Source organism: Bufo gargarizans, chromosome 8 (genome assembly GCF_014858855.1).
Source record: "Bufo gargarizans isolate SCDJY-AF-19 chromosome 8, ASM1485885v1, whole genome shotgun sequence".
Lineage (NCBI taxonomy): Eukaryota > Metazoa > Chordata > Amphibia > Anura > Bufonidae > Bufo > Bufo gargarizans.
In genome coordinates, this window is record NC_058087.1 from 90,993,143 (window position 1) to 91,018,415 (window position 25,273).

Here is a 25,273-nt window from a genome sequence, read left to right on the forward strand (position 1 = left end):
CTGCATGCATGTCAGCATGGGTGACCCCGCCTTCCCAGACTATCTTTCTCCATGTCCTCACACATGCAGCAGAGATTTTAGGAAAATGTGATTCGTTACTACGAAGCGCAAGGAAATTTGCATTCAGTGCAAATCGAATTTTTCCTGAAATTCGTAACGAATTCCACTTTGTCAGCTTTCATTTGCTAATTTCTAATAATATGGACGGTAAAAATTGGTGGGAGGGGAGTCAGCTGTCTCATCTAAACTCACTCCACTGTACCTGTACCCTTCACTCAGCATTGTAGTGGACAGCAACTCTTTCTACACTAACTTGCGCGTTTGTTTTAGATGCTACTGCTTCACCAACCTGTGGTGCCCTAGTGGTTTCTCCTGCCCTGTCTAGAAAAGTAAGCCACTGGGGCAACATACAAAGGGGCCTCCACGTTGGTTTGTCCTGGGTATTTTGTGTATTAAAAATAGGTGATGCCTATTATTCCTTATTGTAGTTCATAGCCAGATAACATAGTTTTCATGTCTTTCAGCTAATATTTATAAATTCCAAAGCAAATGATATGAACAACACAATATAATTTGTATTTGTTTGAAAGTTTTAATTTGTTGTTTTTTCAATATCACATGTTAATTCATTAATGATACAATAATTATGTTTAAAACAATTCCTGAACTCTCCTAAAAGAACCAACTCTAGGGGTTACAGCTCCCCACTCGCTGTATCTCCTGTACTCTCCTGGTCTCAGGTAATACTGGCGTCCCCTGTAGTTTGGTTGCTCATAGAAAATCCATTGTCCTTCAAGGACATTACAGGAGTGGATGTCATGATAATTGAACTCCTCATGGACTTGAGGGCAGTCTTCAGTGAACTCCATCATCTGTCCCCTGAATTCTTCCCTCTCATAGATTCTCAATCTAAAGGATCCACGGTGCTGTAGGGAAAAATAAATAGTTAAAGGATAATTTCTAGGTGAAGAAAATAATAGCGTACTACCAATGTATATTGATCTTATGTTCATTTTTCCCTGTACTGCAAAGTAATCATGCAGCTTAAACAGTTTCTTGATTTTAGGAAACAAGTACTGTAAATGGATCCCTGTTAATCAAACTATTATGGCTTATCCATAGGCAATCAATGTGTAAATCTCAGAGAACCCTTTTGACTGTTATCTACATTATATTACATCTACTTTTATAAGTTTGTATTGTATACCTCCATACTTGACCCATCACTTCAATCTTGTGAAATCAACAGTAAATCCAGCTGTATGAGAACTCCTATTTATATGTGGCATTTACTGCAGATTATGATCAACGTTTTACATATTATAATGGGATAGATAAAGTCTGAGACAATCTAGAACTAATATGCAGCATAAAGATATTTTGATACCTCCAGTAAAATCTTGAAGCCACACAGAGTAAAAAAAAGTTTTGTGCTACTAAACCGTTACAGCAATTTTGGCTTCTTTTGGATCAACATTGTAGGGTAATAGGCTGAAACAGATGTATTGTGTCTTTCTTGAGACTTACAGACTTTGTTATCATTGTGAATAGAAATGTTTATGTTAGTGCCACTATTGCATTTAGTAACCAATTTGATAATTTTTAAGACATAAAGTCTGAGTGTTTTTTATAAGCAACATTTAAAAAACTTTAACTGTGAGGACCCATGACTTTATTTTTTTTAGTAAAAAGACAGCATTACTACCTGAGGAATAATACGGCAAGATCTTATGGAATCGTTTATTCCCATCCACTGCTGGAAGTCAGGATATTCTCCTTTCCTCAGGAAGTACTGATGCCCAGTATAGTTGGGACGTTCATACAGCATCCAATTTCCATTCTCTACACGGATGGAGTTACAACGACTGAAATATGAGTTCAGGTCAGAACAGTCAGAGCTGCACTCATAAGAGCGTCCCTGAAAGTTTCTGTCCTCATAGAAGATGATCTAGAATGAGAAAAAAATAAATCTAAATGTACTAATTGAAGCAAAAATAAACTTGCAGACTAGAGGAATAAAAGGAAAAATATGATAATTAAATGACTAAATCAATGCAACGCTAAATACAAGAACAAATAGTAAATTACTTCTTTTGGATCTTGTTTTGCTTTATATACAAAACCAAAATTTAGTTCTAGGCACACTTTCATAACATATGTGCTATAATGTTGAATACAATTTCGTTTTTTCAGCTACTGTAATACTCAAGTTCGTACAATCAGTACCTGTTATTTAATATTATACAGTTTACTTCAATTGGTAGAATAAATAATACATTAACATATTTGTTGTACTGATTGCCTTTATAAAGATTCATGTTTAAGGTTAAAAAGCATTGGTCCTTGAAGATTGCAAAATATACCAATGTAAAAAAAAAAATACAAATTTGTTTTATGTGAAAATGAACAATAACTTTACCTTGCCCATTTTGCCTAGAGAATCTCTGAGTCCTTGGTGATGTGGAATGACACACAGCTGCCCTTATATACCATGTCCATTGCTGTATCTGCATTACTAACACAATACCCATCTCGCTTAGTACAAACAATGTATAGTATTTCTCTTTTCATTCTATGTTAAAGCCGAGAATGTTCAGTCTTTGTATACCGCCCTTGTCAGCTTTTAATTATCACGGGTTGACGTTCATTTGCTACTGTCAGTAAATAAAGAATCAGCACATTAGGGGCACATGCTAATGCTCATTTCGATGATAGCTCAGCATAGGAAATATAATTCAAAATTAGTTATATGTGTTTACATTAAGGATGAATTACAAGCCAATTGTTTAATTAATGTATACCTGTAGATGTGAATTTGTTTCATAGACATAATTTAACACAATATTGTAGACTGTGCAGTTAAGTTTTTATTAAAATTGCATTCTATTATTTCTACTACTGCTTAAATAATGTAACATGGCAATTTCCTTTGTTAAGATATGACATGAGATGTGTTATCTGTGGGATTTCCACCCCTGGGACCCCCAACAATCAGCAGAATGAATAGCATGAGCTGCTGTGCCAGACACAACCTAGGGATGAGCCACTGTGCTAGGAAAAACTAAAAGAGGGCAGGGGAATTTTGTGGATCACTGCAGTAGTCAGACCCCCAATGATCCCAAGTTGATAGCCAATCTTAGGGATAGATCATCATTGTGTTTTCCCTGAAAGTCATGGAAAGATCCATTAACAAATTTCAAACCTGTTAGGCCCCTTTCAAGCAAGCAAGTTTTTGCTGGTGCAATGCATGAAGTGAACATATAGCACCAGCGCGGAATCCTGACCCATTCATTTCAATGGATCTGTGCACATGAGCGTTGTTTTTCACGCATCATTTCTGCGTTGCATGAGAATCCGAGCATGTTCTATATTCTGCGCTTTTCACCCAGCGCTCGCCGCATAGAAGTGAATGGGGCTTCAGTAAAAAACGCTTTGCATCCGGGTGTAACCTGGATGCAGTCCTGATGCAATGCGTTTTTTTACTGATGGTTGCTAGGAGATGTTATTTGTAAGTCTTCATTTTTTTTTTTCACACGTTTGAAAAACGCATTACAACTGATTGCACCTGTGTGGAAAAAACTGAAACACTGAATGTAGTTGCAGAAAAAACTGACTGAACTTGCTTGCAAAATGGTGTGAGATTCACTGAAAGCACTCTGAACACATCCTGACACAATCCGTATCGCTCATGTGAAAGAAACCTTTAGGGCACATTCACACATGGCAAATTTAGTTTTATTTCTGCAAATGAAAATTGTTTCCAGTCATCTAATTAGCTTTGCTTGGCTGCAAACACATGATTGAGTTAAATGGAACTGATTTTAATTGTAGGAAATGTCTACAAAAAAATCTGCTACGTGTGAAGGCACCCTTAACCATCTAGTAGATACATGACTCCCCATCTGTTGCAAAGAGAAAATGTTCACATTATAGATGTGCCAGTTGAGAATCGTTTTGGATCCGGATTGACCAATTTTTATTTGGGGCAATCCATGGTTGCTCGAATTGCCCCAAAAGTTGGTATACAACCTCCTCCAGCCTCCCAGGGGTCAGAATGTTTAGGAAACCTTGGTATATCTTTTCATTTATTTTTTATGAATCCCCCCCCTCTACTTCCTAAATTCTGGAATGACTGCAATGGTAAATTATGTCTGAGTGACACTGAGATACATAGCTATGGGTAAATGCACGCTTGACTGTTTTAACATTTAGTGTGTATAAAAACACACCACATAGGCACATGCATTTTCATATTCCAAAGCTTCCATAAATTAGATGATGATGATGTTTAAACACACATGGATAGAAAAAAAACATATTAAGAAAGTGGCTTGGGGGGAACAAACGTTCAAAAATTATGCCTTGACATGGTTGGAATGCCTGCCTGTACGGCATGCAAAAGTGTTGAATGTAAAAAGAAAAAGTGGCTCCTTGTGAACGAGCCTAAAAATATATATATCCCTTTTAAGTGGGAATAACAGCAGTGCAGTGTGGATAAGGAAAGTGTACGGTATGGATATAGTGGCAATTCTTCCAAGGCAGCAGTATAGCATGAAACATACAAGGCTGTCTATGGGTAGTAGTAGTAATAGTAAGGATAGTAGCAGCCGACAGATGTGTACCTCCCATAGAGGCAGACCAGCTCCAGCTGCTATGGGGACCCTGGGGAAGGGAAGCCCGCAGTGGAGTATAGGCCCCGCCCCCCTAATTACCTAAATACTGGCTTTCGTCCAGCTTCAGTCAGGAATTTCTATCATCAGGGGAGAAGGCTAAAGGACCTTTGGTGTCCCAGGTCCTGTAAAGGAACTGCACAGAGTATAGTGTAGTTCCCAGGTTAAAACAGTGCATCTGCCAGGACCTATTATGATATCATCTTCAGCATCACAGGTCCTGCAGGATCAAGAAAAGGAACTACACCAAGAATGGTTAGAAAGGTGCATCTTCCAGGTAGAGATGGCCTGGTTCGCCTGGCGGTCGTTTTGTGGCGAACTTTGCTCTTTCGCGGTTCGCTAAACAGGCGAACATATGGCGATGTCCGCCCGGCGCCATATTCTTTGCATTGTGCAGAACTTTGACCCATGACACACCCATCAGGTGGGACAAGACAGCCAATTGAGACGTTTAAGCACATGGACACACAACCTACCCTAAAAATAAACCTGATCTGGCAGCCATTTTACATTCTGTTTTCTGCCAGTCTAGGGAGAGGTTGCTGTGTGGAGCAGGGACAGAATGTTAGTGACACCAAACGCTTGCCAATAGGGCTTCAAAAGTCCTTTTAAGGACTGGTATAGTTGTGCTATTGATAGATGCGACAGAGGGGTGTGATATACAGTACAGACCAAAAGTTTGGACACACCTTCTCATTCAAAGAGTTTTCTTTATTTTCATGACTATGAAAATTGTAGATTCACACTGAAGGCATCAAAACTATGAATTAACACATGTGGAATTATATACATAACAAACAAGTGTGAAACAACTGAAAATATGTCATATTCTAGGTTTTTCAAAGTAGCCACCTTTTGCTTTGATTACTGCTTTGCACACTCTTGGCATTCTCTTGATGAGCTTCAAGAGGTAGTCACCTGAAATGGTTTTCACTTCACAGGTGTGCCCTGTCAGGTTTAATAAGTGGGATTTCTTGCCTTATAAATGGGGTTAGGACCATCAGTTGCGTTGAGGAGAAGTCAGGTGGATACACAGCTGATAGTCCTACTGAATAGACTGTTAGAATTTGTATTATGGCAAGAAAAAAAGCAGCTAAGTAAAGAAAAATTAGTGGCCATCATTACTTTAAGAAATGAAGGTCAGTCAGTCAGCCGAAAAATTGGGAAAACTTTGAAAGTAAGGGCTATTTGACCATGAAGGAGAGTGATGTGGTGCTGAGCCAGATGACCTGGCCTCCGCAGTCACCGGACCTGAACCCAATCGAGATGGTTTGGGGTGAGCTGGACCGCAGAGTGAAGGCAAAAGGGCCAACAAGTGTAAGCATCTCTGGGAACTCCTTCAAGACTGTTGGAAGACCATTTCCGGTGACTACCTCTTGAAGATAGTCAAGAGAATGCCAAGAGTGTGCAAAGCAGTAATCAAAGCAAAAGGTGGCTACTTTGAAGAACCTAGAATATGACATATTTTCAGTTGTTTCACACTTTTGTTATGTATATAATTCCACATGTGTTAATTCATAGTTTTGATGCCTTCATAGTCATGAAAATAAAGAAAACTCTTTGAATGAGAAGGTGTGTCCAAACTTTTGGTCTGTACTGTACTTATAATATACTTTCTAACACAGAAAGTATATTGTAGTGCATTTGTATTGTGCAGCAGTTTTGTGCGGGCAAAAAAATTTAATTGCAGCCTAGTGTGGGTCAGGGCGTATGAGATACACTCTTTATATACTGGGTTTATATTCTTCTATAAATAAAACACCCTTTTTTGGGCAAAATACACAACTTTTCTGGCCTTGCACCATCAGCACGTGTGAAATTCAAGGGTTATATATTGCTGTCATATTCAGTTATTAAACAAACACCTGTTTTGGGCAAAAAAATATATTTTGCAGCCTTTGCTGCATATGTCATTGTGAGATACACCCTTTACTTACTGTGGTTCTATTCAGTTATTTGAAATACAGGCATTTTGGGCAAAAAACATGAATTGCGGCCTTGTCTGGGACAGGGCGCGTGAGATACACCCTTTAGATACTGTGGTTCTATTCAGTTATTTGAAAAACACCCATTTTTGGCCAAAAACTTTAATTGCGGCATAGTGTGGATCAGGGCATGTGAGATGCACCCTTTAGATACTGTGGTTCTATTCAGTTATTTGAAAAACACCCATTTTGGGCACAAATCTTTAATTGTGGCCTAGTATGGATCAGGGTGTGTGAGAAACACCCTTTAGATACTGGTTCTATTCAGTTATTTGAAAAACACCCATTTTTGGCCAAAAACTTTAATTGCGGCCTAGTCTGGATCAGGGCGTGTGAGAAACACCCTTTAGATACTGTGGTTCTATTCAGTTATTAAACAAACACCCATTTTGGGCAAAAAACTTTAATTGCCGACTAGTCTGCATCTGTACGTGTGAGCTCCAACCTTTACATTCTGTCGTTCTATTCTGCTATTAATTAAACTCCCATTTAGGGCAAAATCCTAAATTTGAGATACATGAGGAGAGCGTCAAATAAGGGAAGTGGCCCAGGTCGTGGTGCTGCTGGTTGAGCTCCTGTTGCAGGGAGAGAACGTGGTCGATCTGTGCCAGCTACATGCACAAGTGAACCCCCTTCTTCATGTGCGAGTAGGCAACAGAACCTGCAGCGGTATTTGATTGTGCCTAATGCAGCTCTACGAAAGGTGAGGCCTGAACAAGTACAGGCGTTAGTAGATTGGGTTGCTGACAGTGCCTCCAGTTCCTTCACATTGTCTCCCACCCAGTCTCTTGCTGAAAGATCAGAGTTGGCACCTGCAGCCGATGTCAATCAGTCTTTCACCTCACCCCCTTGCAAATCAGCCTAGCAGTCTGAGCCCCAAGTCATGCAGCAGTATCTTCTGCTTTTTGATGACTCTGTTAGCAGGGTTTCCCAGGGCCATCAACCTATCCCTGCCCCAGAAGTGAAAGAGATTGAGTGCACCGATGCCCAACCACTTATGTTTCAAGATGAGTACATGGAAGGACCATCGCAGCACGTCTCGGATGATGACAAAACACAGATGCCAACTGCTGGGGCTTTTGAAAGTGTGCAGACTGACAAGAAGGACAAGGTTGAAGACTGGGTGGAAGATGATGTGGAGGACGATGAGATCCTCGACCCCACATGGAATCAAAGTCATGCGAGTGCCCTATGTAGTTTGGAGGAAGAGGTGGTGGTCGCACAGAGCCACCAGCACAGCAGAAGAGGGAGCATGGTGCAAAAGCGGAGCGGCCATCCTCTAGACAGTACGCCTGCTACTGCACACCGCAGCAAGGGACCGAGCACATTAAAGCCAGCTCCAAGGAGTTCCCTGGCGTTGCAGTTTTTCAGACAATGTGCTGATGACAAGAAACGAGTGGTTTGCATGCTGTGCAATCAGAGCCTGAAGTGAGGCGTAAACGTTCTCAACCTGAGCACAACCTGCATGACCAGGCATTTAAGTGCTAAGCACGAGCTGCAGTGGAGTAGACACCTCAAAAACCAAGAAAGGTCTCTGGCTCCTCCTGCTTCTTCTTCTCCTGCAGTCTCTGCCTCTTCATCCACCTCTGGAGTGACAGTGCCACCCCGCAAACAGAGGATCTTCCAGCAACACCACCATCTGGGTCACCAAGCATCTCCACAATGTCCCACGAAAGCGTTAAGCTCTCCATCTCCCAAACAATGGAGAGGAAGAGGAAGTACCCTCTACCCACCCGCGATCCCTGGCCCTGAATACCAGCATTTCAAAATTACTGGCCTTTGAAATGCTGTCATTCCGTCTGGTGGAGATGGAGAGTTTTAAAGGCCTTATGGCGGTGGCTGTCCCACAGTACGTCGTGCCCAGCCACCACTACTTTTCCAGGAGAGCCATCCCTTCCCTGCATAACCAAGTAGGGCACAAAATCAGGTGTGCACTGCGCAATGCCATTTGTGGCAAGGTGCACCTCACTACGGATATGTGGACCAGTAAGCACGGTCAGAGACATTATATCTCAATAACAGCACACTAGGTAAATGCAGTTGCGGCTAGGCATGAGGCGGATAGACGTTTGGCGCATGTCCTTTCACCACCAAGGATTGCAGGGCACTTCAGTTTGCCTCCTGTTGCTTCCTCCTCCTACTCCTCTTCCTCATCCTCATTTAGGTCAGCGTAACACCTTCACCACCAACTTCAGCACAGCCAGGGGTAAACGACAGCAGGCAGTTTTAAAACTTATCTGTTTGGGGGACAAACCCCACACCGCGCAGGAGCTGTGGACGGGCCTTGAACAACAGACCGATAAGTGGTTTGTGCCAGTGAGCCTCAAGTCCAGCCTGGTGGTGTGCGATAATGGGCGAAATCTCGTAGCAGCTCTGGGACTAGCCGGTTTGACGCACATCCCTTGCCTGGCGCATGTGCTGAATTTGGTGGTGCAGAGATTCCTTAAAAATTACCACGATTTGTCAGAGCTGCTACATAAAGTGCAGGCCTTCTGTTCGCGCTTTCGGTATTCTCACCCTGCTGCTGCTCGCCTGTCAGTGCTGCAGCGTAACTTAAGCCTTCCTCGCTCACTGACTCATATGCGATGTGCCCACAAGGTGGAACTCCACCTTGCATATGCTGGGCAGACTGTGCGAGCAGCAGCAGGCGATAGTGGAGTTTTAGCTGCAGCATGCACGGGTGAGTCGCTCTGTGGAAAAGCACCACTTCACCACCAATGACTGGGCCTCCATGTGACACATGTGTTCTGTGTTGCCCTGTTTTGAGTACTCCACCAACATGGCCAGTGCCGATAACGCTGTTCTCAGCGTTGCTATCCCACTTCTATGACTCCTTATAAAACTACTGCTGGTGATGATGGAAGAGGATGTGGCACAGGAGGAGGAGGAGGAGGAAGAGGGATCATTTCATAGGGTTTCCAGCCAGTCATTCACAAGTGGCTCAGAGGGTGGGTTCCTGCTCACAGGAACGCCAGGTACACAATTGTCCAGCCAGGGCACAGTTCTGGAGGATGACGAGGTGGAGGAACCATGTTCATAGCAGGGTGGCACCCAGACCAGTTCATGGCCATCACTAGCTGGGGGGATACAGAGGACACAGACGATAACCTCCCACAGAGGACAGCTTTTTGTTGCCTCTGGGCAGCCTGGCACACATGAGGGATTACATGCTGCAGTGTCTCCGCAATGACCGCCGAGTTGCCCACACTCTAACTTGCACGGATTACTGGGTGGCCACACTGCTGGATCCCCATTACAAGGACAATGTACCTTCCTTAATTCCCTCACTGGAGCGTGATCGTAAGATGCGCGAGTACAAGCGCATGCTGGTAGACGCGCTGCTGGTAGCCTTCCCACCTGACAGCTGGGACACAGTGAAAGCACAAGGCGAAGGCAGAGGAGGAGGAAGAGGTCGACAACGCAGCTGGGGCACGGCCAGCACCTCAGAAGGCAGGGTTAGCATGGCCAAAATGTGGAAAAGCTTTGTCAGCATGCCACAACAACCAGCACCACCAGCTGATATGGAACGTCTTAGCAGGAGGCAGCATTCCAGCAACATGGTGGAGCAGTATGTCTGCACATGCCTACACGTACTGAATGACGGGTGTGCCCTCGTCAACTTCTGGGTCTCCAAATTGGGCACATGGCCTCAGCTTGCCCTTTACGCCTTGGAGGTGCTGGCCTGCCCTGCAGCCAGTGTATTATCTGAAAGTGTGTTTAGCACGGCAGGTGGCGTTATCACAGACAAGCGCAGCCACCTGTCCACAGCCAATGTGGACAAGCTCACATTCATTAAAATGAACCAGGCATGGATCCTGTAGGACTTGTTCGTACCTTATGCAGAATACACATGTATACCAGCCTTAACCAGCCATTGTTATACTACAGCGCAATTGCTCATTCTTGTATTTTGGATTTTTCACTCTTTTGGAGAGTACCCCAATAAAAAATAAAAAAAATTTAAAACAAAAACCAGTGTTGGCTACCTCGTCCTCCTCCACCGCCACTTCCACCTACACTGCTACGCCCACTGCATCCTCAAACTCCTACTCCATATGGACCGCAACCTCATAAATTAAATATTTTTTTTTTGTACGTATTATATTTTATGTCATTTCACTAACTTGTCTGTTACATTTTCTGGGGAAATTCACCAATTTTTGGGTGTGATATACCACTGCTATACCTAGTAGACAGTTAAAAAAATGGCACTAAATTGTCTGTTACATTTTCGGGTGAAATTCACCAATTTTGGGTGTGATATACCACTACTATACCTAGTAGACAGGTAAAAAACAAATCACTAATTTGTCTGTTGCATTCTTGGGTGACATTTGACCATTTTTTCCTTGATTAAACTCCTGCTCTGAATAGGTGATAGGGACTAGGGTTGAGCGAACCTGAACAGTAAAGTTCGGGTTCCTACCGAACTTTAGGATTTTTGGATAGAGTTGAGCGAACACCTGGATGTTCGGGTTCGAGAAATTCGGCCGAACTTCCCGGAAATGTTCGGGTTCGGGGTCCGAACCCGACCAGAACTTCGTCCCAAACCCGAACCCCATTGAAGTCAATAGGGACCCAAACTTTTCGGCACTAAAAAGGCTGTAAAACAGCCTAGGAAAGGGCTAGAGGGATGCAAAAGGCATCAACATGTAGGTAAATCCCCTGCAAACAAATGTGGATAGGGAAATGAATAAAAATAAAAATAAAATAAATAAAAATTAACCAATATCAATTGGAGAGAGGTCCCATAGCAGAGAATCTGGCTTCACGTCACCCACCACTGTAACAGTCCATTGTCATATATTTAGGCCCCGGCACCCAGGCAGAGAGGTCCCATAACAGAGAATCTGGCTTCATGTCAGCAGATAATCAGTCTTCTTGTCATAGCAGAGAATCATGCTTCACGTCACCCAACACTGGAACAGTCCATTGTCATATATTTAGGCCCAGGCACCCAGGCAGAGGAGAGAGGTCCAGTAACAGAGAATCTGGCTTCATGTCAGCAGAGAATCAGTCTTCATGTCATAGCAGAGAATTGAATGATTTTCCTAAAATATGACGTAAAGTCATGATTTTATGAAAGACACAGAGGCGAGTATTGCTTAACCCTTTCTTTACTGACACACAATAGCAGCAAAGAATTCAACAAAAAAATCAGCCAATGGGCACACGGCCCTCCCCCTTTAGTCCTAGTATAAAGGGAACACCCCTACAGTCTGTCTTCCTCTTTCTTTGACTCGACGACTCCATCCACCGAACACACTGGAACAACCGGCACCAGGAAACTCCAACGAAACGAACACCACATCCTCGAACAACGAACCAGGAAGGTATGGCGTCAAAACCGGAACCTAAAGAATGATACGCACAGCAGTCCAACCGACTCAATGCGGTCCACCTTAAAGAGAAAACAAATAAAAGAATAACAGCAAAACGTCAAAGACGCGTACATTATACCTACGGCCGGAATCAACCGACATGTCAATATGGCAATAATAAATTAACATTAATCCAATAAATAACAAAACACAAACAACGTGAACAACACCCCAACAGAGTACATACGAAAAACCCCCAGGGAGGGAAAAACTAACGGGCGGGGCAATACTCGCCTCCGTGTCTTTCATAAAATCATGACTTTACGTCATATTTTAGGAAAATCATTCAATTTTATATCAAGACACGGAGGCTCCTATTGCTAGTTTAAAGCCTACCAACAATAGAGGCGAAAGGATGCGGACCTGGACGGAAGTAAAATTCCCTAAACGTGGAGACCCGCGACCAATCCGCCAACCTCATGACGTCCTCCAGGCGTGCACCGGAAAGAGTCAAGGAGGTTGCAGCCGCCCCCCGAACTGAATGCGCCGTGAAAATGGAGGTGTCAATACCAGAGAGAGACAAGATCCACTTCACCCAACGTGAGAGAGTAACAGCAGCTACCGGGGCAAAGGGCCTCCGGAAGGAAACAAATAATTGAGGAGCCGAAGAGGACCGCAAGGAAAGAGTCCTAGACTCATACTCCCTCAGACAGGCGACCGGACAGAGCGCCACCGACGAAGGAAAGGCGGGGTAAGAAACCGACGTAATGTTAGTCTTAGTACGCCGAGAAATGTTGAATGTGACGCCCTCCGGAGTGAATGACCGGGCGTCGTGATCCAAACCCCGAACATCAGACACCCTTTTACAAGAGACCAGGCAAAAAAGGGTAACCAACTTTGCCGACAGCTGGCGAAGGGACAAATCCTCATTGGAGTGCCAGGCAGAAAGGAAAGATAAAACGGAAGAAACGTCCTAAGAACTAGAAAAACGAGGTCTAGGAGGTCTCGCAAAGCGAGAACCCCTAAGCAAACGGCACACCAGAGGATGACGACCCGCAGGACAACCGTCAAAACCCATATGTCCAGATGAAATAGCCGACCGAAACACGTTTATAGTACGATAGGCTTTCCCGTCCTCAAAAAGGGAACTAAGAAACTGAACTATTTCGCCTACAGAGGCCGTAGTGGGATCCACGTGCCGAAGGAGGCACCAACCAGCCCAAGATCTCCAAGCTGCCCTGTAGACTCTTCTGGTACCCGGGGCCCACGCACTTTCCAACAGGAAAACAGCCGTCTCCGAAAGTCCCTCGGCCCGCCACGATAGCCCGACACTCTGCAGGCCAGCAGCCGAAGGGACCCGTCCAGTATCAGCGGATGAGGTATGTTCCGAGGGTCCAGCAGCAGCGACATACGGGACGGAAGTAGAAGGGGAATCTCCACCAGAAGGTCCAACAGCTGCGGGAACTACGACTGAGTGCCCCAGAAAGGAAGGATCAACACCATCTCCGAGGCTTGCAGACAGATCTTGGCCAAAATCCGGGGAATCAGCGAAAATGGTGGGAAAGCATACAACACCCCCTCCGACCACGGTTGAAGAAGAGCATCCACCACCTCCGCGGCCGGGTCCGGTCTCCAGCTGAAGTATCTGGGGAGTTGGGCGTTCCAGCGTGAAGCGAAAAGGTCTATCGAAAACGGGCCCCAAAGAGATTCGATGGAAGAGAAAACCACCACATCCAACCTCCAGTCGCTCGAATCCGAGATGTAGCGCGAGTTCCAATCGGCCAGCGTGTTGTGCAATCCCGGAAGATACTCCGCCACAACCGACACGTCGCGGGACAGACAATAATCCCAAAAGTCCCTGGCCAGGTGCGTCAACATCCTCGAGCGGGTACCCCCCCATGGAATTGATGTAACGGACAGCCGAGATGTTGTCCATACGGAGGTGAATACACGCCCTGGCCCTCCCGCAGGTGAAGCTGCGAATCGCGAAAGAACCTGCCAGGAGCTCCAGGGCATTGATGTGCAAGTGGGACTCCGCAGTGGACCAAGGACCTCCCGTGGATACACCCTCGCAATGGGCGCCCCAACCGTGAAGGCTGGCGTCCGACTCTATCACAACATCCGGCTGCGGGCCAAACAGGGCCCTGCCATTCCAGGCAGAAAGATTGGCAATCCACCATTCCAGCTCGTCTCTGGTCTCCGGATCCAAAGAGACCAGATCCGCATAAGAAGCACCAGCCTGCAGATGAGCAATCTTGAGACGCTGGAGGGCCCGATAGTGAAGAGGGGCCGGAAAGATAGCCTGAATGGAAGATGATAGGAGACCTATCACCCTGGCCAAATGACGCAGGGAAACCTGCGACAGAGATAGGGTGTGACGCAGCTCCTTGCGAATTGAACGAACCTTCGCCGGAGGTAGACTGAGAGCCAAGGACAGGGAGTCCACCCGGAACCCTAGAAACTCCATGGACTGAGCAGGAACCAGACAAGACTTCTCCCGGTTGATTATGAACCCCAGGGCGGAGAGAAGGTGAACCGACATCCGAAGGTGGGACAGCAAGGAGGCACGGTCCTCGGCCATAATCAAAATATCGTCCAGATATATTATCAGTCTCACCCCTCGACAACGAAGCCACGCCACCACCGGACGCAACAGCTTGGTGAAGCACCAGGGGGCGGACGAAAGTCCGAAGGGGAGACAAGTGAAGCGCCATATCGCCCCTTGCCAGCGGAAGCGAAGAAGATCCCTGGAAGAACGCGCTATAGGAACCATCAAGTAGGCATCCTTGAGGTCCAGTTTGGCCATCCAGTCCCCGGGCAGTAGCATGTCCCTGAGGAGATGGATGCCCTCCATTTTGAAATGCCTGTACCTGACGAAGGTATTGAGGGCCTTGAGGTTGATGACGGGACGGAACTGACCGCCCTTCTTCTCCACCAGGAAGATACTGCTGACCAGCCCGCCCTGATCGCGAGGGGGGGCCAGCTCCACAGCACCCTTGAGGTGCAACGTCCGTAATTCGGCGTCTACGAGGTTCTGAGACAACCGAGACCGAAAAGAGGGGGGGAGAGGGGGCGGGACCACTGGGCGATCTACCAGTTCTATATGAAACCCCTTGACCGTGGACAACACCCAGGGATCGCTGGTAATGAACATCCACGCATGCAAAAAATGTCAGAGTCTGCCCCCTACATAACTTTCCGAAAAAGGGAGAAGTGAAGGTAGACTTACCAAATGGGCGTCTGAGATTTTGGTTTCCTCTGTAAGATCTTCCACGTCCGGAAGCACCACGGGAAGGGAAGAAGGACGGTTGGTGTCGCTGCTCATGGGTGGGCTGGCGGTAGGACGTGAAGGAGCCTCGGCCCGAACCACGGGTCTGGAATGAGGAGCGGCCGGACAGACGGCCCCTAATACTGCCGGCCCTAGCGGAAACCCTACTACTAAACACCCTACGCATCGATGCCTGGGCTTTATCCAGGGCGGTAAATGTCCCAACAAACTTCCCCAGCTCCTTAATGAAGGGATCCCCAAAGAGGAACCCTTGGGCCTCCTTACCCGACTCTGACAGAGCCATATTAGTCAGTTTCGGCTCTATTTTTAGCAAAATGGCTTTGCGTCTTTCAATGCTTAAAGAGGTGTTTGCATTACCTGCCATGCAAATGGCTCTCTGCGCCCAACCACGGAGCTCCTCCGGGTAGACCATTTGACCCTCCGCCTTGGCAGACTCTGCCAGATCAAAGATTTTTGTAAGGGGCCCCATAATGTCCAACAGCTTGTCCTGGCAAGCCTTGAGAGCCGAGTCCAGGCCTCTCTTTGGACTAAACCCTGTCTTGGACAGAAACTGGACCATCTTTGGGTCCACGACCGGAGTCTCGCAAACCTTATTAGGTATCGCCGGGCGGGGGCACTCTGCCCGTAGTTTATTCCGTGTTTCCTTGCTAAGGGGTTTACGGACCATGGACTCCAGATAATCAGACACGTGAGGGGCGGGGAGCCACTCCGCGGACCTGGGGTGATGCAGGGAATCTGGGTCAAATAACGGGACCCCCGTCGGATCCACAAGGGAGACGGAAGGGTCAGGAATCGCCGGATCGACCTCCGCCGGTCGCCGGGGTAACGAAGAAAAAGAGACGGACGTCCCCTGGATGCGGGTCCCATCAATGTCCAAATCCTCTATATCATCATAGGATTCGAGCAAAGCCTCCTCATCAGATTCCCTATTGGAATCAGAATCCAGCTCGGGTTGAGACCGGGCAGACTTCCAATGCCGTGCTCGTTCTGCCTGGCGCGGACAGGCTCTTTTGCGCGGCCGAAAAGCGCCGTCATTGGATGGAACAAGGCCATCATTCACATTATTTCTGGAGGCATCAGGGGCGGGAATAGGAGCGTTGTTAGGGGATACCGTGGTTGAGGTATTGGCGCTAAGTGCTAAAGAAATAGAGTGCGTCAGGACAGAGGACAAGGACCCCATAGCCGAGGCAATGGCCTCAGAAATCGATTTTTGCAGGGACAAAGCCTGAGCATCCTGCGGAGCAGGAGTAGTGCTCCCTGAATGTGGGATGATCCCCAAATTCTGAGGGGATAGGAGAGAGTCCCCAAGGGAAGGGGTCCCCTGGGCTGAGCGGGCGGCATTATGTAGAGACATTGTGTATAATATGTCCCACTGTCAATGGTAGCCGACCTAATCTGACCCTGATTAAGTAAGTAAAAGATAATAAAGCAAAAACCTAGCGCTCTACAGAGAGTAAGTCACCCTGTGTAGAGACGCTGCTGCCGCCGGAGAGAACTGACACCAATAGCGGTGCGTCACTCAAGATGGCGGCCGAAATCTAGCGCGGATTCGCGAGATTTCGCGCGCAAGGAGCGCAAGCGGCGGGAAGCGGTAGCCAGCGACGGGAAGAAAAAAGCACCCGAGATCTCGCGAGAAGCGATACCTCGGGTACCCGGCGCGCAGAGAAAGGACGCAGACGCGAACAATAGAACCCCTGAACTCCGGCCAAGGAGCGGAACATGTTGAAGAGGGAAGGGGAACGGGGGAGGACAGAAACCACCAGAGGCAAGAGGGGTAGAGGCAGATGCGGTAACCGGACCGCAAGGGAAAACGGAACAACCAACAGAGGGGTTGACGTGTGCACCGTTCACCACAATAAGAAAAATATTATTTGGCCCAATGTATTGAATTCAAATTCAGGCCTTTTTTTACAGACACCTAACACTATCTGGCTATCTATTTAGGTAACGTATTACACTAATAAAGGCACAGCAGTAGCGTCAGATTTAGCTGAATATAAATTTGAGGCCTAGTATTTAGGCGCTGGATGACAGGTATACGTTTACGGACAGAATTAGACTTGGAAATGCACGGTAGTGTGTGAAGTTATTGTGGATGACCCTATCAGCACCTTGAATCTAATATACCCTTTTAGGGATAGATTTAAAGTAGGCCTGATACAGCAGAAAACACTAATTTAAGAAATTGCTAAATTGGGAATTGTATTTCAACCCAGAACAAAAACTGTGCTTTGACGGACACTAAATAACTTGACCAGCTACAGCAATAATGACAGATTTGGATGAATATAAATTTGAGGCCTATTTTTTAGGCGCTGGGTGACAGGTATACGTTTACACACAGAATTAGACTTGGAATTGCACCGTAGCGTGTGTGTGAAGTTATTGAGAATAACCCTATCTGCACCTTGAATCTTATATACCCTTTTAGGGATAGATTTAAAGTAGGCCTGATACGAATGTACAAATAGAAGGGTGGGATAATATTTTTGGGAATCTATCTTCACTATCCCAGAACTTTAACCATGTCCTGATACAATTTTATATCTGCCACAGATTATATATTACTCCATTGTGGATGAACAAATGTGGGTTAAGAGACACGTCCAACTGTCCCAAATGTGACACTGTAGGAGCAGACTTTCTCCATATGATATGGACCTGTCCAGAACTTATAAACTACTGGAACGGTATCAATAACTATATTATGTGTAAACTAAAAATTCGAATTCCTTTTGAACCACAAGTATTTATTCTCAATGATCTCTCCAAATTAAAAAATCATAAGTATCAAAAGATTCTTTTGAGTAGAGTATTGATGTTGGCTAGAGTTTTGATCAGCCGCACCTGGTTTGCCCGATCTACTCCAAACAAAAACACATGGATAAATTTAATTGATAAGGTAATGAACTACGAAAAATTTTTATACAGACGGAGGGAAAATGAATATCAATGGACCAGGATATGGGGTGGTTGGAGGTCTGGTTAGCTGAGATCAAGTGGTTTTATATATAAGGGTCCTACTTTGACGCACCACAAACTGGGAGGGAGGGAGGGGAGGGTTTTCTAAATATTTTGAAAAGATGAGTGGAATATACGCACATATAATCACTTGGGTTACTAAGAATTGAGAGACTGTAATAAATTTTTTATTGTAAATGTTTTGTAGTTTTCCCAATAAAATTTTTAAAAAAAAAAAAAAAAAAAAAAAAGTAGGCCTGATACAGCAGAAACCACTAAATTAGGAAATTGCTAAATTGGGAATTGTATTTCAACCCAGAACAAAAACTGTGCTTTGATGGACACTATATAACTTGACCAGCCACAGCAATAACCACAGATTTAGATGAATGTAAATTTGAGGCCTAGTATTTAGGCGCTGGGTGAAAGGTATACGTTTACAGACAGAATTAGAATTGGAAATGCACAGTAGCGTGTGTGTGAAGTTATTGAGAATGACCCTATCTGCACCTTGAATTTTATATACCCTTTTAATGAATAGATTTAAAGTAGCCCTGATACAGCAGAAACCACTAATTTAGGAAATTGCTAAGTTGGGAATTGTATTTCAACCCTGAACAAAAATATATCCTTTGCCAGACAGCAGACAGTATTACAATTGGCTGGCCACAGCAGAAACACCAGATTTAGGGTACTGCTATTTTGGCAATTGTATTTCACCCCTCAATAAAATAGCAAGCACAGCCAAGCCCCTGATGTAGGATATAGCCCAAAAAATAACCACACTATTGATGGTTAAATGCACTTGGTGTGACAGCTTGACCCTGATGTAGGATATAGCCAAAAAACAACCACAGTATTGAGGGTTAACTGCACTTGGTGACAGGCTCAGCTTGCCCCTGATGTAGTATATGGCCCAAAAATAACCACACTATTGATGGTTAAATGCACTTGGTGTGACAGCTTGACCCTGATGTGGGATATAGCCAAAAAACAAACACACTATTGAGGGTTAAATGCACTTGGTGACAGCTTGACCCTGATGTAGGATATAGCCAAAGAACAACCACAGTATTGATGGTTAAATGCACTTGGTGACAGGCTCAGCTTGCCCCTGATGTAGTATATGGCCAAAAAATAACCACACTATTGATGGTTAAATGCACTTGGTGTGACAGCTTGACCCTGATGTAGGATATAGCCAAAAAACAATCACACTATTGAGGGTTAAATGCACTTGGTGACAGGCTCAGCTTGCCCCTGATGTAGTATATGGCCAAAAAATAACCACACTATTGATGGTTAAATGCACTTGGTGTGACAGCTTGACCCTGATGTAGGATATAGCCAAAAAACATCCACACTATTGAGGGTTAAATGCACTTGGTGACAGGCTCAGCTTGCCCCGATGTAGTATATGGCCAAAAAATAACCACACTATTGATGGTTAAATGCACTTGGTGTGACAGCTTGACCCTGATGTAGGATATAGCCAAAAAACAACCACACTATTGAGGGTTAAATGCACTTGGTGACAGGCTCAGCTTGCCCTGAAGTAGTATGACGCTTGTTGATTGGCTGCTTTGCAGCCTTTCAAAAAGCGCCAAGAAAGCGACGAACACCGAACCCGAACCCAGACTTTTACTAAAATGTTCGGGTTCGGGTCCATGTCACGGACACCCCAAAATTCGGTACGAACCCGAACTACACAGTTCGGGTTCACTCATCCCTATTTTTGGACCCCGGACCCCAACCTGAAAATTTGTGTGAAAGTTCGTGTTCGGAGATTTCTTGGCGCTTTTTGAAAGGCTGCAGAGCAGCCAATCAACAAGTGTTTAACTATGTGACCTTAGAGGCCATCACAGCCATGCCTACTAATGGTATAGCTGTGATTGGCCAGTGCAGCATGTGACCCAGCCTCTATATAAGCTGGAGTCATGTAGTGCTGCACGTCACTCTGCTTTGCTTAGTGTAGGGAGAGGATGATGCTGCTGCTGTGAGGTAGAGAATATGACAGGATCTGTTATCAGAACTCCAATTCTACTCAGCGATCTACATAGATTTAGTTGTGTGGGTGCAGTGCACAATCTTTTTACCCTGCCCTGAGCCCAGTGACAGAGAAAAATAACTTTTATCCGTCTGTTAGTTAGGTGGGCGGCGGCGACGGCCATTTTATGTAAGCTCAGTGCACCAGCAAGGCATATGTGCTTTTGTGACATTCAAATCCAAGATTGAAATACTGCAATAATAATCTTTTTTTTTTTTAAACACGCTTTTTGGCAAAATACACAATTTTACAGCCCTTGTTGCATCTGCACGTGTGAAATTCAAGCGTTATATACTGTCATATTCTGTTATTAAAAAAAATACAGATTTTGGACAAAAAACTTAATTTTGCAGCCTTTGCTGCATATGTCATTGTGAGATACACCCTTCAAATACTGTGGTTCTATTCTGCTCTCAATAAAACATCTATTTTGGGCAAAAAACTTAAATTGTAGTCTGGATCTCTACGTGTGAGATACACCCTTTACATACTGTGGTACTATTCTGTTATTTGAAAAACAGCCTCTTTGGTCAAAAAAATGTAATTGTGGCCTAGTCTGGATCTGTACGTGTGAAATACACCCTTTACACAGAGCTCCAGATGGCGACCAAAATGGTCGCCAATGCGACTTAGAATTTACAAATTGCGACAAGACTTTTTCGTCTTGTCGCCATTTGCGACTATACCCGCCGCCGCAGCTCTGCCGTTGAATACAGCGTCGGGCACAGGATATGATAGTTCTCAGCAGCGCAGCGGAATAGTCTCCCTCCCCCTGTGCTGCTGCCACCGCCTCCGCCAATAAGAGAGACGGGAGGAGGAGGGGAGGGGCTGGGGCCACTGCGCCACCAATGAAGATAACTGACCTGTTAAATACAAATACAGGAGGGGGTGCCGGAATCAAATAGCCGGGACCCGACCTCTATGACAGGGAACTGCGATCAGCGGCAGTTGAGTTAACCCTTCAGGTGCGGTACCTGAGGGGTTAACTGCCGCTGATCGCAGCTCCCTGTCAGAGGTCGGGTCCCGGCTATTTGATTCTGGCACCCGCCTCCTGTATTTGTATTAACAGGTCAGTTATCTTCATTGGTGGCGCAGTGCGCCCCCCCGTATAATAAACATTGGTGGCGCAGTGCGCCCCCCCAGTATAAGAAACGTTGGTGGCGCAGTGCGTCCCCCCAGTATAACAAACATTGGTGGCACAGTGCGTCCCCCCCAGTATAAGAAACGTTGGTGGCACAGTGCACCCCCCAGTATAAGAAATATTCGTAGCACAGTGCGCCCCCCCCAGTATAAGAAACGTTGGTGGCACAGTGCGCCCCCCCAGTATAAGAAACATTGGTGGCACAGTTGGGAAGTGCCAATGAGGGTTAAAAATAAAAATAAATAAAAATTAACTCACCTCCTCCAATTGATCGCGTAGCTGCCGGTCTCCTGTTCTTTCTTCAGGATCTGTGGTGACGTCACTGAGCTCATCACATGGTCCATTACCATAGTGATGGATCATGTGATGAGCACAGTGATGTCACCACAGGTCCTTTGACAAGTCCTGAAGAAAGAACAGGAGACGATCAATTGGAGGAGGTGAGTTAATAATTTTTTTATTTTTTAACCCTCATTGGCACTGCCCACTGCGCCACCAATGTTTATTATACTGGGGTGTTGGGGGGGCGCACTGCGCCACCAATGTTTATTATACTAGGGTGTATATAATGTTTATTATATTGACCTTCCACTATGCATTCTGTATTAAAGAATGCTATTATATTCCCTTATAACCATGTTATAAGGGAAAATAATACAGTGAATAGACTTTCATCCTAGCAACCAAAATTACCCAGATATGTCAGAGCTGCTGCATAAAGTGCAGGCCGTCTGTGCGCGCTTTCGGCATTCTCACCCTGCTGCTACTTGCCTGTTAGTGCTGCAGCGTAACTTAAGCCTTCCGCGCTCACCAACTCATATGCGATGTGCCCACAATGTGGAACTCCACCTTGCATATGCTGGGCAGACTGTACGAGCAGCAGCAGGCAATAGTGGAGTTTTAGCTGCAGCACGCACGGGTGAGTCGCTCTGCGGAACAGCACCACTTCAACACCAATGACTGGGCCTCCATGCGAGACCCTAGTTCCTTGTTGCGCTGTTTCGAGTACTCCACCAATATGGCCAGTGCCGATAACGCTGTTCTCAGTGTTACTATCTCACTTCTTTACCTCCTTGAAAAAACGCTGCTGGCGATGATGAAAGAGGATGTGGCACAGGAGGAGGAAGAGGGATAATTTTGTAGGGTTTCCAGCCAGTCACTCACAAGTGGCTCCGGGGGTGGGTTCCTGCACCCACAAACGCCAGGTACACAATTGTCCAGCCAGGGCACAGTTCTGGAGGATGACGAGGTGGAGTATAAGGAGGAGGAACTTTGTTCACAGCAGGTTGGCACCCAGACCAGCTCATGGCCATCACTGGTACGTGGCTGGGGGGATACAGAGGACACCGACAATAAACCTTCCACAGAGGACAGCTTTTCGTTGCAGTGTCTCCGCAACACCGCCGAGTTGCCCACATTCTAACTTGTGCTGATTACTGGGTGGCCACGCTTCTGGATCCCCGTTACAAGGACAACGTCTTTACTGTCCTTAATTCCGTCACTGGTTCATGATCATAAGATGCGTGAGTACAAGCTCACGCTGGTAGACGCACTGCTGGTTGCATTCCCACCTGACAGCGGGGGCACAGTGGAAGCACAAGGCGAAGGCAGAGGAGGAGATAGAGGTCGCCAACGCAGCTGGGGCACCGCCAGCACCTCAGAAGGCAGGGCTAGCATGGCCAAAATGTGGAAAAGCTTTGTAAGCACGCCACAACAACCAGTTGATATGGAACGTCTTAGCAGGAGGCAGCATTTCAGCAACATGGTGGTACAGTATGTGTGCACATGCCTACAAGTACTGAATGACTGGTCTGCCCCCTTCAACTTCTGGGTCTCCAAATTGGGCACTTGGGCACATGGCCTGAGCTTGCACTCTACGCCTTGGAGGTGCTGGCCTGCCCTGCAGCCAGTGTATTATCTGAACGTGTGTTTAGCACGGCAGTGGGCGTTATCACAGACAAGCGCAGCCGCCTGTCCACAGCCAATGTGGACAGGCTCACGTTTATTAAAATGAACCAGGCATGGATCCCACAGGACTTGTCCGTACCTTGTGCAGAATAGACATGTATACCGGCTTTACCCAGCCATTGTTATACTACACCGCAATTGCTCATTGTTTTTTTTTTCTCGTCCTCCTGCACCGCTGCTTCCACCTACACCGCTATGTCCACCGCCTCCACAGACCCCTACTCCATATGGACCACCACCTCATAAATTAAGTATTTTTTTTATTTGTAGATATTTTATGTCAATGACATTGTCATTTTCACCAATTTTGGAGTGTGATATACCACTGCTCTACCTAGTAGACAGGTTAAAAAAATTCACTAATTTGTATGTTACATTTTCAGGTAAAATTCACCAATTTTTGGGTTTGATATACCACTGCTATACCTAGTAGACAGGTTACAAAAGTTCACTAATCTGTCTGTTACCTTTTTTAGGTGAAATTAACTAGTTTTTGGCTTTGCTATACCCCTGCTCTACCTACAGTAGTTGACAGCTTAATAAATTTCACTAATTTTAGTTTAGTATAGAGGTTAATAAATTTCGCAAATTTTTCAGTTACATTCTTGGGTTGACATTTTACAATTTTTGATTTGAATAAACCTCTGCTCTGCATAGGTGACAGGACCGAATTAAAAAAAAAATAATCTGTTCCATTGGTGGGTGACATTAACCCATTGTTGGCAATGAAAAATCCCTACTCTGCATATGTGATAGGGACTTACATTTCTAAAATTCATCTTTAATTGGCCCTTTCCTTCGATCCATCTGCTTTAATAACTTTTCCCACTTTTCCGCTCAATCAAAATTTTATTTCATCCATTTATCTCCTTTGGATGTGGTCTCTCTTTCTCACACTCCATCTCCGGCGTGGAACCCTGATTCGCCGCTAACCGCGATCAACATTGTAGGCGCAGAAGAGAACATCAAAAGTTAATAGACAAGATATCCAAATGGATGGTGGACGTCACGAGGGCACCTCTGCATAGGTGACAGGAACATACATTTCAAAAAATTGTCTGTTACATTGTCAGGTGACATTTTACCAATATTGCCGGATAGAAACCCTGCTCTTCATAGGTGACAGGGAATAAAATTTCAGAAATTCTGCTTTAATTGATGCGCGCCACCTCCTTTCATTCAATGCTTAAACTTTAACAAGTTGTCCTACATTTGCATTTCAATAATTTGTCCCACATTTGCGCTTCAATAATTTGTCCCACATTTCCACTCTATCATATTTAATTTGAAACAATTAGAGCCTCCCTTGGAAGTGGTCTCTCTTTCTCACGCTCCCTCTCCGGCGTGGAACCCTGATTCGGCCGATAACCGTGATCAACATGGTAGACTCAGATAAGAACATCGAAAGTTGATAGAGAAGATATCCAAATGGATGGTGGACGTCATAGGGACGTGCGATCAGGCAGAAGTTATCTAGAGTCAACATGCGGCAGCAGGGCCTCTCCTGGCTAACGTTTCCAAATCCAAAATACAATTTTTTAAATTAATAATTCAAATAATAGGGCATCTTAAGAGTCGTGTATTGTTATTTATCGTCACTACCGCCGCGAGTCGGGAGTGGGTATTTGGCGTGCGCCCCCTCCTTTCCTTCAATTCTTCTGTTTTAATAGCTTCACCCACATTTCCGCTCGATCACAATAAAATTTCATCCATTCACCTGCCTTGGATGTGGTCTCTCTTTCTTACGCTCCCTCTCCGGTGTGGAACCCTGATTCACCGCTAACCATGATCAACATGGTAGGCGCAGAAAAGAACATCGAAAGTTGATAGAGCAGATATCCAATTTGATCGTGAACATCACGGGGACGTGCAACACAAACTGACTGATGGT

General features: G+C 45.4%; 1 protein-coding gene across 2 annotated transcripts; it reads right to left on the reverse strand.

Moving 5' to 3' along the window:
• Positions 1-637: 637 nt before the first annotated feature.
• On the reverse strand, positions 638-2,428 carry LOC122944519 (gamma-crystallin 1). 2 transcript variants are annotated; one of them, XM_044302894.1, is made up of 3 exons: positions 2,420-2,428; positions 1,706-1,948; positions 638-926 (listed from the first exon to the last, which is right to left on the reverse strand). In XM_044302894.1, the coding sequence occupies exons 1-3, from the start codon at positions 2,426-2,428 to the stop codon at positions 651-653; spliced, it is 528 nt and encodes a 175-aa protein (XP_044158829.1). In that variant the 3' UTR covers positions 638-650. The 2 variants fall into 2 exon arrangements, with proteins under 2 accessions (XP_044158829.1, XP_044158828.1); XM_044302893.1 differs by having other exon boundaries at positions 651-926; positions 1,703-1,948.
• Positions 2,429-25,273: the final 22,845 nt, after the last annotated feature.

Coding starts and splice junctions, on each gene's coding strand:
- LOC122944519 (XM_044302893.1), bottom strand. Junction 927..1,702: donor GCCGTATTATTCCTCAGGTA/GTAATGCTGTCT, acceptor TTTTCCCTACAG/CACCGTGGATCCTTTAGATT.